The sequence below is a fragment of the Passer montanus genome, unplaced genomic scaffold (assembly GCF_014805655.1).
Source record: "Passer montanus isolate IOZ18808 unplaced genomic scaffold, ASM1480565v1 scaffold10, whole genome shotgun sequence".
Classification (NCBI taxonomy): domain Eukaryota; kingdom Metazoa; phylum Chordata; class Aves; order Passeriformes; family Passeridae; genus Passer; species Passer montanus.
This window is the reverse complement of record NW_024356505.1, coordinates 12,021,872-12,040,067: the sequence shown is the minus strand read 5'-3', so window position 1 is coordinate 12,040,067 and position 18,196 is coordinate 12,021,872. Positions and strand designations below refer to the sequence as shown.

At 38.3% G+C, this 18,196-nt stretch overlaps 1 protein-coding gene across 4 annotated transcripts in view; it reads right to left on the bottom strand.

Annotated features, from left to right (window-relative positions):
* Positions 1-18,196, bottom strand: part of OSBPL3 (oxysterol binding protein like 3) — an 86,978-nt gene that overhangs the window by 44,183 nt on the left and 24,599 nt on the right. For all 4 annotated transcript variants that reach the window (XM_039711621.1, XM_039711639.1, XM_039711631.1 and 1 more), the window contains exon 3: positions 1,301-1,543. In XM_039711621.1, coding sequence (XP_039567555.1) covers positions 1,301-1,393 — 93 coding nt within the window. In that variant the 5' untranslated portion in view covers positions 1,394-1,543. The remainder of the gene's footprint in view (positions 1-1,300; positions 1,544-18,196) is intronic.

Genomic DNA, 18,196 nt, shown 5'->3' with positions numbered 1-18,196 from the left:
AACTTTAGATGGTTGCTGATGTCTTAATAGAAGACCTAAAGTATTGCAATTTAAACTAATATACAGATGGAAAGGGCAAATAAATGGCATAAGTATGGTTCCTTATATTGGCTGTATTACATACCAGTGGATTTAGTCATACTCATGTAAATCTTATTATTTAAATAATACATGATAACACTTGATAGACATGAACTGTTGAACAGACAATACCAAATCTTTTAAATTACACTTTTCAAAGGTAATCTCATATGGAGGATAAAAAAAATAATATTTCAGGAAAACAAAAAAGACATCCTGAGAGCAAGGATTTTATTGTTCAGCATACTAGAAATGCACAGCATTTCTCACAAGTGCAGCACTTTAAAAGTCATAAATTGTTCAGACATTTGTCTGCCTTGCCAACTGTACGAACACGGCCAGGAGTCCTAGAAGAGCAGGTGCTGTTTCAAAACGCAGCTGAGGACTCCAAAGCTTTTGGGGGATTGGGATGCTCAGTTCCAATTAAAATTTCTGCCTGAGGCAGCTTCCAAGAGCTCCACTAAGGCAGCACTTGTACAGATAAAAGTTTATGTTGAGCACTTTGCTCATGACTTTGCAAACATGAATCGAGCACATTCAAGTTTAATTCTCAGTGCAGCTGCAGGTCAGCATTTCTTGCCCACAAAGCCATCTTCAGCAGCCTCACCTGCCAGGTGCAAACACTTGTAGCCAGGTCTTTTGAAAGTGTGAGGTTTAAAGATTAGCAGAAAACAAAGCAACCTTCACGTTTGGCTCGCGGAAGCATCGTGTTACACAAATGCTCATTTTTCTATCTATGGTTCTACAGCAAGAACAAGCATAAACGGACATTCAAAGAAGCCTTGTGTCAGGTTCATGAAAAATAAATTATCTTTCACACATGCATGCACACCTTTCCTTGGAAACTTGAAATAAGCAGAGCAGTTACACAATATTCTACCACAAAAGTGGTGCCTAACAGAAAAGATTTGGTATTTCAGGATCAAACCACTGAGACCTAGATGCTACAGCAGCTCTATTTCACTATAAAGACACCGTACATACAATAAGAATAAACATTCCAGTTTTACGCATGCCTGCTATTCAGTAATATGTGTTTAATGCATTTGACTCAAAACAAGATGCTGCTACCAACAAAAAAAGAAGAGAAAGAGGAAAGCAAAGAAGTGATAAAACAAGCAAGCAACAGGAAAACCAGGTTTAAGAGATTTTCAGATATCAAAGAAATAAAAAAATAACAGCCAATCTTAGCAATGCTTTCAGCTTGGTGAAAAAGTACCTGTCGACTTCCCTGCTTGGAGGAGCAGCTGCTAGTGCTTCTTGAAGGAGACAGCATCTTCTGGGATGCACCAAAGTTCTTTTCTTCACTCATGATCCAGGACTATTTGTTCCACATAAGCTCACTTAGAAAACCATTAAAAGGTAATTTGGAAAATGTGTTGGAAGACTCCTCAGAGAAACACTGAACTCATCCTTTACCCAAATGCAGTCCAGTGGCATGATCTGTACCCCATGGAAACTCCTAAAAGGGAAAAAAAAAGAAGCCAAATAATCAGATGCTGTCTCTTGCTGCCATATTCTAGCATGAATCATAATAAATCCTTTGATTAATACAAGCTAAGCACATTACTGCATTTTACAAGAAATAAATTAAACAAACACTTTAAGATAAATTTGCAAGTCTCAAAAAAGAATTACATAAATTTTGAATCCTAAAAACATTTTAATTGTTGCTATTTATTAAGAGGACAAAGTACAGTATCAAGCATATTTTTACAGATTTAAATTAATTAAAAATAATAGAAACTCACAAAGAAAGTAATAAATATCTATATGAAATGGCCCAAAATATATCCAAACAAAGAGGCAAACATCCAATAAAATGCTACCAAAAAATGATGGTGTAATTAAATAAATTTCCCTTTTTCTCTGTTCCTTGATAATTTAACCAACTAAGCATGGCTTCATGTTATAACAAAAAAAAACCAAAACCAACCCTCTACATAGACGAGTAACTCCTAAAAGCAGTGATCATGAAAGCTTAGCTGCAGAGAGCTGTGCATGAGCACTTTCACCTGGAATCAGAGAGCTCTATCTACTGTCACATCAGTTGTCTCAGCAAGTGACTGGAAGAATAATTAACAGTCTGTTTAATAACAGTGCTCCCTGCAGCACATGCAAATACAAGGCATGCCAGGAACTCCCAGTAACAGAGTTCCAGCGTGGGTAAAAGTTGTCATGGTAACTGAATACCTTAAAAAAAAAACAACCAAAACCCAAAACCAACAGAGGACATTACAAAAGAGTGATGCTTTCCAAAACTTGAGCTGGCCGTATAAATTGTGTATCAATTCAAATTTTATTGCCTCAGGCAAAGAATTCATAATTAGGAGGAGTCCAAGAAAAATCAGTGATAAAGGTAAGGAAGTTTCCTTAGAAAGAGAGATTTCATTGCTGAAACAGGGAGGCACTACTTCACAATTTCCTCACTTGCACTGTCACAACAGTCCTGAGCTGGGATCACTGATTATTGAAGTTTGCCATTCATTTTTTTCCTTGAAGAGCCTTAAATTCTGAGAGAAGCAGTAATTTCAGATCCCTAGTAAAGCATTTTGTACATTTTAAGAATTCATTTTCCTTAAAAACAAAACAAAACAATACCTCAAAAGCCACAGACAAGAAAAACCAACCAGAACACAAAATTAAAACTAGGTGTTATATTTAACATGAAGACACCACTCTGCAGCAGAAAACCTCTCTCCCTGCAGCTGGAGTCTGAAGCATCCAGTTTCTGAACAGAAACCTTTTCCAATCTACAGCACTTTCTGGCAATATAGTTTGCTGTAACATTTCAATCAACATGCCCTCTTTTCACCTGAAACACAATCTCTCCTTATGGCATTTACTTTACCTAGTTAGAAATACCCCAGAACAAATCTGTTATCCAGCCCCAACCTCCACAAGTGGGGTGAGAAATGAACTCTCCTGGGGCTCTTCCAGGAGTGAAGATGAGTCAGCTTGGTAAATATTCCAGGAACCATCAGAGAGCTACAAAGACAGTGAGCACAATGATGGCCAAAAAAAACCCCAGAACAGCAATATGACAAGCAAGGTCTATGTGATTTGGGCCCAACACATGGACTTGAGACTGAAGTTATGATTGAAATTAGGAGCGGAGCATTTTGGAGAAGGTATGGTCACTTTCTATCTGGAAGCTAAATCTGTATGGCATTTCATTAAGAACAAGTACTTTTAACAGGTTTAGATTTATTTCATTTTCTTTTTAAAGCAGGTTACAAGCATCTCAGGTTTCTAACTATGGAGTAAATTAAAAGGATAACTTTCTTATTTACTTGCAAGCTCCATTCAGCAAAACAGTTTAATGGTAATGTCTGTATTTACAAGAAGAGGTCAAATGCTCTCAACAGGAACAGAAACTCTCTTCCTGCAAACTCACTGCTCAGACATCCCCTTGAAACCAAGCAGCAAATGTTTTGCTTCTGGAACAGACTTTGGTCAGATAAATCCCTGTTCTCTTCACTGCTCTTGTTCAGAAGGAGCACCTTCAGCTTTCATGGGTGACTATCTGGCATTTGGCAGTGATTGGCAGAGTTCATGGCAAGAAACAGACTCTAATTTGCAGCAAAAAGCACTGGAAACTTTAACATCAAAAAGCACTGGGTATATCTCCAGGACACACTACTTTTAAAATATACAATGTCCTTTGGCTGTTCAAACACAGCATAATAGTTGTCATGTCCGAGAAGTGTCAAGTAACCAAAAAAAACCCTAGAGGTCTCTTGGACTTCAACATAGAGAGAAGCCATATAATCATAGGAATCTTTCTATCATCTTGTTTCTGGTGTGGAGTCTAAATGAACTTAAGGTTTGGCTACACCAATATTTTAGGACAGAGCAGAGGGGTACTTCCTCTGCAAATCTCCTGTAATAACAAGGTTTGCACTGCAGGGCAGTTTTGGACATGAAGGCTGAATCCCTTTTGGATTAAATGTGCTCCAGGACAGCATCCAGTGCTCAAAGCATTGAGTCCACAACACAGCCTAGAGCTAGTCCCGACGAGTCTTATGCAGGGGCTGATGTTAGGTCTTCTTTCTAAGAGATTGACAAGGATCCAGTTCTACTGCACTGCTCCACTTGCTAACATTGACGTCAGAAAGACACAGACTTACACCCCCTAAGAAAGTACTTAAGATCTCCTACAGCAATGTCATTTGTCCTTTTGCAATCAGAGAGAGCGAGATGGGCACATTTCCAGAACTCAAACGAGCTGAAGATGACTCACTACCTAACAAGAGGTGCTGAACAAGGAGCAGGTGACAGGTGAGGTAAATCCGGCAGAGCGCACCTGAAGGATTTTGTCAGTCTGCTTCTGAAGTTGGCTTTTGAATTTTCCTTCATTCCTTCAAATGAGTTACTGCATGGGCTGGACAAAAGACTTTTCTTACCAGCCCTGAAGAATTCAGGAGTGAAAAATGTGTCCTCTGTCTGAAGTGCTTTATTCTATTGCTGTTTCCCAGCTAATGATTTAACTTATTACCTTGAGACTTCCAGATTTGAGCATGAAAAAGTGTATGTGAATAACTATCATGGCTCCAAATCCTCTGTAAAAACTGCTGTGCATTCCAGCAACAACTCTGGGTTCCTTTTTAAAAATTCTCTTCAAGTTTAGAAGAGAAAAAAAGAAAACTGTGGCTGCCCTTCAACAATAACTCACTTATTTTTCCAGGAAGGTGAGAAAACACTGATCCTGCATCCCAACTTGACTGGCTTTCAACAGTAGTGACTGGGCCTCTCTAGGGCAAATGATATTTTGCAATACCTGTGGAAATTAGGGTCACCAGGTATAAGAGCAATTACAACTTTAAAGCAAGCATAAAAAGCAGTGTTATGCTAATGAAGCAAAGATTGCAACTCAAATTGATTTTTAAGGTACTCATAATACAATTGCTTCAGATTCATTAAAATTTGCTCCTTTCCATGCCACAGGATGGCCTCAGAACTGTATTTGCTCCCACATTTCTCCGGAGCACTTACTTTTCACAGGGTCACTAACTTTGGTCTACTCCAAAAAGTCAACTCCAAGGTGTGAGGCTGAGGCAAATCCAAATAAATTTAGGACAGTAATTTTCACAAGCGCTAAGTATTGCCCTAATTCTTTTCTATAAAGCCAACAGCCGCAAAAGTAGGCCAAGAGTACCTCTGCAAATGGCCTCACCAGGTGTATTTTGAAGAATTAAGAATACATGAGCATCAAATATTAGCTAGAGCTACTACACCGTAAGATGATAAACAGCACTTTTCTCTACTTATCATCTGCTACTAACAGCCTTATTATTATACATCAATTAAAGATAATGTAAACATATGATAATATATAAAACAGGAATAGAATTCTTTTTTTAAAAAAAAACTACCATCCCAGATTGTTCTCAAACCTTTAAAATGCACAGGTTCAAAGCAGCCTTGCAGTACCCTTTCATCTCTCACAACTCTGAAAACAATAAGCTTACAGCAAAATCAAAGATTTCTTATATCTCACAAAAGAAGAGAAGGGAAATTCAGAAAAAAAATTATGCATAACTGCAGTAAAAAAAAAAAATCAACATCATGCAATTATTTTTGCCATGGTTCTGGAGATCTCTCACAACTCTGAAAACAATAAGCTTACAGCAAAATCAAAGATTTCTTGTATCTCACAAAAGAAGAGAAGAGAAATTCAGAAAAAAAATTATGTATAACTGCAGTAAAAAAAAATAAAAATCAACATAATGCAATTATTTTTGCCATGGTTCTGGATGAAAAGTAAAGCCTTAACAGCTGCTTCAAAGCTGATTCAGCAGTGAAGGAACACTAAAGACTTTGAGAAGCAAAACTGGAAGTGTACATCTCATTCTGTAGTCAATTAAGGTTTTTTGGACAGAAGAATAGTAACAACATAAAGACTGATGAGAGTCAGGTGGATACAGCAAGCATGGAACTCAGCAATCCAAATCAGAGTTGCATGCAATATTAAGTGACTTTCACAGAATTAACAAAGACTTTGTGCTGAAACCTTTGCTCTGCAGCTATTATTAAATTACATTCACTCACATCTGCCTGGATAAACAAAGCAATAGTCTTTTCCTAGTATTGCTTTCATGTCTCTCTGTTATAGTTCAATTTGCCAGCTTTAATCTATCCCAGTGACTTATCTGGCTCAAAATAGGAAAGAATTATTTGTAGGCTACAGGTACACCATGCACAACTACAGGAGATGTCTTTTCAAGGCAGGTATTTGCTGTTCCTCAATTCCTGTGAGATTCACACCACTGAAGGTCAAAGCACATGAATCCTGTTCTGTTACTAGCTATTCTCTTTACTAAAGAAAACTCGCAGAAACAAAACACAAAGCAGTTTAAAACAACTCTTACTGATAGGTTATTAAACCTAGCTTTGGAAGCAAAGGTTCAAACAGCTTAGGGAGACTAACAATAACAGGAAGCATTTCAGAGCTGCCTTCCATCAGATAAGAGCTCGCCCAAATCACAACTTCTCTTGAGCAGATGTTTTCATCAGCCATGAAAAAATGCTACTTGGAAGTGTCTTTGATGCAAAGAAACATCTAACTTGTCTCCTTAAGGAGGCTTTTGTAGTAATTTAATCATGCTATGTCACTGACCTAAAATAAGTAAATTTAGTTCAATGAAAACTCTCCTAATTGTCTAATCGAGAGAGACAGACAGAGAGAAAGGGGAAAAGCTAGACAAACAACAACCATACTGCATTTAACAGGAGATTTAACAAGAGATTGCTTGTCATCTAAAATTTCATCACTTGATGAAAGAAAATCCTGTACATTCCAGTGCATGGAAAGCAAAACACCCCAAAACCACAGAAACAGAAAACAAACGACAAAACAAACTCCCAGAAACAATCCAGTATAATACATCCCAAGAAAGACATAAAAAAACATACTTTGATGACAAGTCTAATTAGGCTTTCCAGAAGGAAAGCAAATATTTGCTGTTTCACTAATAATTCAATCCTTACATTATAGATATCAAAGATAATTCAATCCTTACATTATAAAAATCTTATTTAAATTTAGAAACAGGTCATTCAGCATCCTGAAATATGAGTACATATAAAAATACCACCTTTTCCTCACATCCACCACAGAAACTGACTATAATACTGCACATGACACGATTAATTTTAAATGCATACTCTTGACACTGTTTCCATCCCCCCAGGAGATCTATGATAGATTGCACTTGTACCAAAAACCCAAACTTACTGGGTATATAAACTAGATAGACATGTTAAAAGTCTTGATGACAAGTGATACAGAAAATACATGTGGTATTAGCAGCATTTTTACAGTAACTAATCAGCTGTCTAACTGCTTTTTCCACCCAACTTTCAATCACAGTTGAGAATCATAGCTAACAGGTCTAACCTAGCCCACAGCCAGGTCCTAAACAATTAATATTCTTCTCCCTGCCCCTTTCAGAAGGACTCTTGCCAAGGGCTTGCCTGCAGCTCAGGGCTCACCAGCGTGACCGAGGGAACCGCACACGCCCCTGCCAGCTCTTGGCATGGTTCAACACTTGACCAGTCTGGGGGACCACCAGAAACAACTGGTGATCCACTAAAAGAAGGGTCCCACAGTCTCCCTGCCAAGAGGGTGGAGCACAAAACAACAGCTCCTGAGCTGGGATCAAACCCTGGCGAGTCCTGCACACAGCAGTGCTGACAAGGTACAGTCCTCCCTCTGCTCACCAGCAAACCAGGAGCAGTCTGTTTGCACTGAACTGCTGCTCAGCTAGAGAAACCTTACCAACGATGATCAGGCAATAGAAGAGAGAGACAGGCTTATTATAATTTTCAGTAAGGGAAAGAACAGGCACATGGTATCAGTTTACAGCCTGTACTAAGAGCCTTGGAAAGGCCCATCTCTTAGTGATAACATCCCTGAGTGGGAAACATTTGGCAGGAGCTTGGTTGTCTTTCATTTTTCTGCTCTTACTACTTGAAGCTTTGCTTTGTTCACTAAAACAAAGATATTTCACTGTGCCCTGAGGCTTATTCCTTTTCAAAACTGCAGTCATTATTGCTGAAGTGTTACTGAAATACACGCTGTTTGTTGTCCTGGATTCAGTTTTGATAGGCACAATGTTAGCTCTGGAAATATCTGTCAGTCTGCCAGCATGTAGTAGATCAAGATCTTAAGACAGAACTGTCTGCACATCAAGCAAAAGACACCACTTTTCAGTCAAATCATTGAAGGCATCAGTGTAACTTTGAATCAGACTGGCTCCTTGTGACCTGATGAACTGCATAATGCTGTAAGATGCATAAATCCATCAAGGCCAACATAAAACAATATATTTTATTAAACCAGCTGACATTAACTGGTTTAACTACAGAAAAAGAAACACAAACCCAGCCACCTCTGGTTTCAAGTAGAACAGCAAACAGAAATACTGGAAGAGTTTTGGTGGCCCAGGCATGATCCTCACCAAAGTCTGAAGGAAAATATCATGAGGGTGCTATGACCAGCAAACACAATACATGTCCTTTATCTCATGCAGCAGAGCTAGACATGTTCATTAAAGAGCGTCAGGATCTAACAACCCTGTTTTGTCCTCTTTGATGTGCTCTTTTACCTTTCACACTTTGTCATCATCTACTTCCTAAATTAAAAAAAAAAGCGGCAAATAAAAACAACCAAACCAAAACAAACCATGAAATACATCAAACAAAAAACCACCAAATGAACTGAACAAAAATTTTGATCCCCCACTCAGAAACCTGTTTTTTTATGATACATGGGAATTGTCATTTGTCCTGTATATCACTAATTGCTAAAAGAAAAAATGTACAAAGGAACCAGCACTTCCCTTTGAGAATGTTTTGTATTTTTCCTTTGTAGGCAGGCCTACTACCTCAAAATTTAAATCTTATTAACTTTAACTGTGGTAACAAGATTCAGTTCTTCCTAGGATGCATAGAAATTTGTTTACACATTTTATAAAGTGCAACAATGACCTGCTATAAAAATCTTGTATTTCTTCTTGATCAACTTAACATAACTTCAGAGGCTTCTGTCTCTAAGTCCACTCCAGGACGCCTTTTTCAATGTACTTTACAACATTAGTATTTATACATGTAGCACTACAGCTTTCTTTTAAATATTATGTAGATTTTTTTTTTTTACAGAAGGTCTTTCATATTAAGAGAGCTGGAAACCACAAAGAGGTGTGTGGTGTTCTGAACAAGGTCAGGTAGTTGTTAGCAGATCAGTGTTAACTCCTTCTAACACTACCTTAGGTGAGAGGCCACTAATTTCTTAATACTGCGTTTCTAAACACACAATGTGCAAACAAACATCAACACTTTAGAAATGCATTGTAGGAAATAAAAACATATAAAGTATCCTGAGAACAATTAGTACTACAAGTGTTAAGTAATTTTATTATTAATGTCAAAAGGTAAGAGTTTGCTAATTCCAAGTTTTCAATTAAAAAAAAAAGAAAAAGCCAGCATGAAGGAAAAAAGTATGGAGAGAGCCATAGAATCATCAAATGGCTTAGGCTCGAAGGGACCTTAAAGATCACCCAGTTCCAACCCCCTGCCATGGGCAGGGACATCTTCCACTAAACCAGGTTGCTCAGAGCTTCATCCAACCTGGCACTGAACACTGCCAGGGTTGGAACACACACAGTTTCTCAGGGCAACCTGTGCCAGTGCCTCACCACCCTCACAGTAAAGAATTTCTTCTGAATATCTAATTTTCACCTCTCAGAGACATGTTCATTTTAAATACAAATTAAAACTGTTCAGGCTTCAGCAGGAGCTTCTGCAGGACAGACAGGAGGATGCCTGCAGCTGTCCTTTTGCCTGGAAACACATATCACCCACACACATGCATGCTGGTGACAGGAACCATGAGTCACAGATGCCAGAACCACACTCTTGGAAGATTCTGCATCACATCTGCTCTTAAATCCATTCATATTTATACTTGTAATGAACACCTTGACAATGGGAACCAGGAAAGCGGTTCCAGGGATCAAGTTTTCTGCAACATTGTCTTCATGGCATAGGGAAAAGATGAACTGAAAGAGACCAAGATGCAGAGAGATAAGAGATGTGGGAATCCAGATTATAAATCTGAATGACTACATGCAATGCTTTGCCTAATTCATAAGAAATGGGAAAGTATCAATCACAACAGCTGGGTCAGACAAAAAAAGATGCAGGCCAGAAGTGAGGGTCTCTGACTGCTCAACAGGGCAGCTGTTGAACAGAAAAGAACCACAAAGGGGATCCTCTCCCCACCTCAGATGATACAATCTCACCATCATGTCCTCAAGTTCTGAAATGCTGGAGGGGAAGACAAATCCAACCAGGGCTCAACCACAAAGACTCAACTTGGATCGAGCTGGTAAAGGAACTTCTGCCCTCAAAAAGGGAAGAAACTAAACACGAAGCTGCAGAAGTTGCAAACCTATATTTGGGAAGATCAGAAGGTCCATCTCAGAGTGAGTGACTTCATGTCAGATCTTGCCCTGCCTCTGCCTAGCTACAAGGGTATAAAATCTAAAAGCAAGTTCAGAGATTAGCCAAAAAAAGAAAATTCTGAATATAATGTAATTATTACAGACAGTCCAGAACAAGGAAGACCCAAAGAGTTTTAATGCACTAAGTTTGTTTATACAAGTCTACTACAACATGACATCCCAATGTAAAAATATGGCCTGTCTCCAGCAATAGAGCTCAGAGTAAATACAAAGCTGCTGAGAACTTTTATGAGTCTCAATAGCAGTTCAGAGTTCCTCCATTGATGGGTTAGAGCTCAAAATCATATTAATTTTCAAATCTGCCAAAGTAATTAAAGAAATTCTTGCTCCCAAGCAATTTGTTACTGTCCTTTCCTGGAGATCAGCAGTTTCCTTGACGAAAAAAGAAAAAAAAAAAGTCACGGGAGTCCTCCCTGATCCACTTCAGTAGAGCAAGATTTTTGTCACAGCAAGTAGTTCACACACTTTGGTTTGGGATGATCATCACCAGCTGGTGGCCAAGAAAGTGGAAGCAGTGTTATTTTCAATTGATTCAGACAGTTCTGTCCCCAGTTTTACATTTAGATTCAGGTTAGTGCAAGCTAGCAGCTATCTATTTGAATTTAATTAAATACAAATGAAATACCCCGTGATTAAAAAAAGCTTTAGCTACGCTCTCATTCTCAAGTATTTTTAGAGGTTTAAAAGATGGAAGGTTTTAATTAGGATGCCTCAGCAATAAATGAGAATGAGTAATTCACACAGAAATTTATTTGAGCTCAGTGAAAAGGTGGTACAACTAAACTATCCATATTTCTTAGTAGTGTGTAATTTTTTAGTTCAGCTCCAGTCAAGCAGGCCATAGAGATGGCAGACAACAACATGAAGAGTTTTGTAATGTGTACAGTCCAACATTTTGGTTGCTTCATAGCATTCTTGGGGTTGGTTATGCTTGAACAGCAACTAATAAGCTGGATTTTAATTACAGGCTATAAAATCAGCAATAAATATAAGTTTTCACAAGTGATATAGATTCCCCTTAAACAGCTAAATATCAAAAGAGTTCCACCAGTCTTTGCCTTCTCTCTCTCTACTCTCCTTCCAATCCTTCATCAGTTTTGTGTTAGTTTTTAAACTGCTGACATATGGCACTGGCTTCGCTAGACCATGCAACACAAAAACAAATCAGAGCTGTGGCTGATTGTGGATAGTGCATAAAGTGAGTTCTGACAATACTTAACAAGTCTTATTTCATGTAACTCTCTTGATGAATTTCTGAAAAGGAAAGTAGAACAAAGCAATTTCTTAGAGGAAGACACTAAATGGTTTGGAGATTTTTAATACAAATGTCTAAAATGACTAAAACATCAACACATGAAGTTGCAGCAAACAATACTGCAAGCTATTTTCCTAACAGATGGCACTCACGCCTACTTCACCCATGCTGACCTACATCTTTTTTCCTTAACTTTTACTAATATTAATCTTTCATTTAATGCATTTTTTACAATTTTGCTACCAAGCAGTACTTTTAGCATTAAAGGTTTGAGATAATTGTTCAAGAACATATTTCTATCAATATAAAATATAGAATGCATAAAGAAGGAAAACACCTTTACAAAGCTCAGGACATAAAATTACACTTCTCACATAAAATTATCTTCTCAAAGGCTGTTCAATATTGAAATTCTATGCACAAAGTTTTCATCCAGCCTTGACTGGAAAACATGGCATTTGCAGGCATTGTCATAACTCACACTGCCTTGTAGAAAAAAATACACCTGTGCAATACAGGCAGTTAAAACAGAACCATTGAACTGATTTTCATTCTGTTGTTCTACACATTTAATTGTGAAAAGGTAGAAAAATCAAATGTATGTAGAAAATGAGGAGGTGGAGGAGAAATATGAAAAACTGGTAATTTAATTAAAAAACCCCTAAGACTTCCATACAAAAATGCACCCACTTTTTTCTCCTACCATGTTATACTGTTTTTGAGATCACATCATAAAATATGTCAAAAAACCCAAAAATCTTTAGCGTTGTTACACTAAAATAAGAAGGATTTACATGCAACATCCCTTTAAAAATAAATCTGGGAATGGCCAATGGCAGTTGGAAGTATGGCATTTGGAGAAGCCACATCATCAACATTTGAATTTTGACAGTCTTCCCTTCTGTACTCAAAAAATAAGAAAATCAATCCACTGTCTGTTCTAGCTGCAAACAAACGAGGTGGCCATGGGAGCTGGCAGTGCCCCAGCTCCTGTTTCAGACTCTTCTCTAACCTGTTACTCACCTGACTGCTCACCAGCCCCATGATATCCCTTCATTATCAGCACCTTCCAGAGCAGGACACTCACACTAACAGTGAGAATAATAAAAGAGGTGTTGTTGAAACTCTCCCCATATGGTTCCCAGGGTGACAGAGCAAAAAATTGTTCTCTAGAGTGATTTTACAATACCAGTAAGGCAGAGCACAGTGAGGGTGATGACTGCTTCAAGTCACTATTAAACTATAAAACACAGTGACAAAACAAGCAGGATCTCCTGCCACCCACCAGCATCACAAGAGATGATTTTGGGAATAGATTGTTTCCCATATTGAATGGGTATCACACTTTTAAAAGGTGAAAGAAAATACAGTACAACAAAAAGCATTTATTGGGGACCTGGTGCTGTATTCCAACAGGTCATTTTGGACAATTGAATTAAAATACTACTAGAGCCACACAACAGTTCATTTTTGAAGAGCATACATAAAAATGTCAATAATTTATATTTGTGACAAGTACAAAAAAGTTATTGAATTACTCGGAGAAGAATATTCTGATCTCTTTCCTTATGTTTTTCTCCTTTTAGTACATTAGGTTTTGAAAAAGGATTTTGAAAATGGGACAAATGGTAGCCCCACGCCAGGCTGTGAACAGCATCCAGTGACAGTTGACTGCATCTTTGTGCTTCCTAAAACAGCCACCCTAAGGTGAAGTTCATTTAGATCCAAACCTGCAGTAAAAGCCTTCACACCTCACATTTTTCTTTCACATAAATGATAGCATTCCCAGAAATACAAATTTTGACCTATTACAAACTGCCAATCTAGTCAAAATTTCAGTATTATTGCCAAAATTGGAATGTAAATTTGCTTCTACTCCCCATGGCATTCAGCAACTAATTTTGAAAAGTCTGTTATTTGTTCTTACAGATTGTCAATACAAATCCAGCATACAGTGCTTTAAAATAATGAAAGCTTCCAATAAAGCTGCCTAGTGCACAGGAATCTGACTTTATATTAATTTTGCCTGGGGACTTCACTAATTGCTCAGAGTTCACATCTCCTTTTACCAGTCTAACAGCTCAATTTCCCTCTGTTTTCCTCCCTGCCCCGTTGCCCATGCCAGGGATACTGAGGACATGGAAAAAGCATTAGGCATTTGGAAGTTAAAACCAGCAGCTTAACCACCTTACACAGTATATCTAAGGAGCTTAAACTCACCAACAAGTGCAGGAATTGTCAAGTTGGATGCTATGCATTAAGCATGAGAAAGTAAATACATGTGACAAATGCGTTACTTCCCCTGTGAACATAATGATTATAGTTAACATATCTAAATTAAGTCACACATTAGTTATGTCTGAAGAGAGCAGAGTGATGATTAACATTTTGTACATAAACAACCACTGTTTTTTAGATTCAGAACCACTTTCATGGATGCTGCAGGCCTGATTTTTCTTCAGCTGAGCAAGCAGAGAGACATTATCCCAACAACATTAATGAGCCTCCATGTGCACATGGACAGAAACAGGGTATTTCACAGGTAACAAATTAAATAAATCAGGTGAAAGCAAACAGTCCAAACTGAGTTGCCATAATTTATCCAAAACCAATAAACAGTCTTCCATTTGATCCTCCTTTTAACACACTGAACCAGAAGTTCTTTGCAACTGCAAACTTAAATAAGAAAATAGCAATAGCTATTTCTATTAATAATAGAAAATAGCTAGTTTTCACAATCATTTCAGAATACTCTGAAATTCAAACACATGCAGTCATATGGATGCTTTTGTGATAGTAATAAAATATTCTTTATAGAGGAAAATACATCTTCCTTACCCTGCACTTTCTATCATGTTAGCTCTTGTTCACTGCTGTCTAATGAGAGAAATTTTACTAATTGTCATTTGTGGCATTAGCAGCTTGATGCCACAAGGCCAAAAGGCAGTTAAAGGTCATTGCCTATTAGATTACACCAGACTGATGGCAGCACATTTGGAAGCAAAGGCAGAAGCCCCTGAGCTCTGACTCACTGCAGAGACTCAGACCTGGACATCTTGCTCAGCACCTGCAGAGTTTGCTCAGAGCCTTCTGAGCTGGCCCTGTGCTCAGATCAATCAGGCTGCCATCTGCCTCAGGTGGGCACTCAGGGGGACTGCAGCCTTCCTCTCTACCAAATACATCTTCACCAGCTCTGTTCCATCCATCAGCCCAAGAACTTGTGCTGCACTTTCCATGGCAAACCCCATAACTCTTGATGGTCATAAAACTGTTTTATTTCCAATACCTATGCAAAGTATAGGCATATTGATACTCATGTATTCTATATATGCATCTGAAGTGATACTAGCACCTTGTTCAAGTGTTAATGATCCCTTTTTAATCAAGTCTTAATATGCACATTTATTTTCTCTATGACAGTGCCTTTCTGTTTTAAATGCAGACATCATATCGAGTGCATTACCATCAGATTTCTGGGCTATAAGTTAAATGAAATGTGATGCATGGTTATGTAACTGAAAAAAACCCATGAATTTATCTTCCCACAAGTGACAACTGAATCACAGAATACTCTGAGTTGGAAGGGACCCACAAGGATTGTTGAGTCCAAGTCTTCAGTGAATAGCCTGCACAGCACAGCTGGAGCATCCCACACAGAGCCAGCCATCCAGGCAAAAGATGCTATTAGTGGCTCCTTATTTCTTACAAGACACCATTAAAAGCGCCTCCAGCTTAAAGCCACAATCCCATTTCAGCAGTATTCCACAAATTCTGTGACCCCACAGGGGATGCACGCTGGAGCAGTTGAGGATGAGCTACAGCACCCAGAAAGGAGGAATTCCTGGAGGAGCACCTCTCACGGGAGGGACTCCACACAGGACCAGGACAAGAGAGTGAGGAGTCCTTTCCTAGAGGAGAAAAGAGACAATGTGTGATGATGGGACTGCAGCCCTCATTCCCCACTCCCTGCTCACTGGGAGCAGATTTGGAGGGCGAGCCCAGAAAGAAGGGAGGGGTGAAGGGAAGGTGTTTTAAGACTTGGGTTTATTTCTCATGATCCCATATTTGACAGCCATTAAATTACATTGATTTCCTTCAGTCAAGACTGTTTTGCCCATGAGTGGGCAATTGCTGAGTGATCCCTCCATGTCCTTATCTTGACCCACGAGCCTTCCACTATATTTTCTCTGCCCCACCCAGCTGAGGGGATGACAGGGTGGCTTAGGTGGCACCTGGTGTCAGCCCACCACACAGCCATTGTGGCAGTCCCTGGTTACCTGCACTTCTTTACCAAGGATTCTGCAAATACAGGACAGATAGAGATTTCACAACTTACTAGGGGAAGCTAGCATCTATTCAGATGCTGAATCATGCCTTTAACAGCTGTTACTTAGCTAGCACCACCTCTTAATTAGTGGCTTCTTTTAGATTTCCTCAATAGCTATATGGCACCAAAAAAAACCACAAAACAACAAAAAGAGGAAAAAAAGGCAACCCAGCAAACAAAAAACAGACAATTCTAGCTCAAAACATAAACCACATGTAAAAATGTTAAAGGTGAAGTACAAACCATAATTTGTGGAAGTAGAACAAACAGCCAGCTACAGGCATAGAAGATGTTTATTTTATACTGCCCTCATGACAAATCAAAATCCATTGAACTTTTAAGTTCTCAATTTTGCAGCCTGTCTGACTCCATAGAGTGAGACAATTCCCTTCAGAATCCCAAAGCTTGAGCTAAACAATGAATGCATCTCCTATTTCTCCTGAAACAAAGGTTTTCCCTTAAAAGCTGCTGCCCAGATGCTGAATGGTATTAAGGGTAAAACTACAGACCAGCTTTTCCTAAGGTGCATTTTGCTTTGCTAAACACCTGTTACTATGAGCTTGTCCAGAGGTGGCAAAAAAAAAAACAAAACCAAAAAAACAAAACAAAAAAAAACAGGCAGGGAGTGGCACATGACTCATCACACTGTGTTAAAAAAAACAACATTAACAGTTGAAATCTTCAGAAGCAAAGATTTGTTGCCCAAAAAATGTTGGCATGGCAAAAAAAAATCACACACAAAACAAAGGGACAGGACAATTTGCCCTCCTTGTCATCACCAACACCAAATTCTATTGGTGTTCCTCAACCAGAAACACACAGCTTTTTCAGTGTCTCCACAGTAAGCACTGCTGCCCCTGGACCATTAAAGCAGCTGAGAGTTTCTGCCTTTCAGCTAATGTAAGTGCCCCCAAGAATTAAAATTATTTCTTTTTGGAGCATTTGACAGCTTGCTAGAAGTTCCAAACAAATGCTGTGCTGCAGAAAGACTAGTGTCAACATTTTGATTAATCCTTTATTATTAGACTTCTAAAGTAGAATAACACCTTGAATTTCTTTGATTTTTCTGAAAGCATAATTCCTGCTGTTTAAAATAAAGTACAGCTTGAAGCACATTCAAGCACACCTGTGGACAGTCATCAAATTGTTCAGATATTTAGGCACTGGAAGTAGAAAACTCCAGGGGACAAACATACCATGGACAGAACTTAAGGGGAAAATAGATAATTTTTGCTACTTTTCAAGGTAAAGCATCATATGAAATCTGGTCTTAGATCAAAAACTTTTCCTTTTCTTTAATAACTTGCTATCCTCCAAAAATAGAGGAGCAGAGCCCAGGTCTCCTCCAGATCTGAAGACAGAAAAGTCACCAGGCCTTCTCTGAAGGGAAGAGCAGGGAAAGTCACAGTAAAACATGCTGCTGCACTTAGGCTTCTTAAAGCTTTTTCATAATTTTATTTTATTGTCATCAATTTATTTTCATCATTTCTCTGATACTCATGATTGTTCCTCCAAGTTACCAGCCTGTGTGTTTTACTCCCTATCAGGTAACACCTTTCCTGGTTTTCTCTCAGAATGCTAATGCTCCTGAAAGATAAGTTGATGTGAGAATGTACTTCTATTCTGAAGTTCTTGCTATGGTTTTGTCACTAAGAAGGACATGTCTCCAAAACAGACATTTTGAGAATGAGATAAAAGTTGGATAAGTTAAAAAAACTCATTAAACAAATATTAGAAATTTTACATTTTCATAAAAACATCTGTTTATTCATCACTATTGATAATTATACTTGAGTTTCATCCCTCATATGTGGTTGGATAAGAGGTGCAACAAAAAAATCTATGGTATTGCATTCTTGAGCAAGCACACGAGGATAAAATAAAACACATTAATGAAAACAGAAGCCCGCTGACTGAAACTGAAGAAGCTGCTCAGCTTTATACATATAGCTCAAACAAATTGTACTGCTAACCTTTTACTTAGTTTTTAATATTTATTTCTCCTTG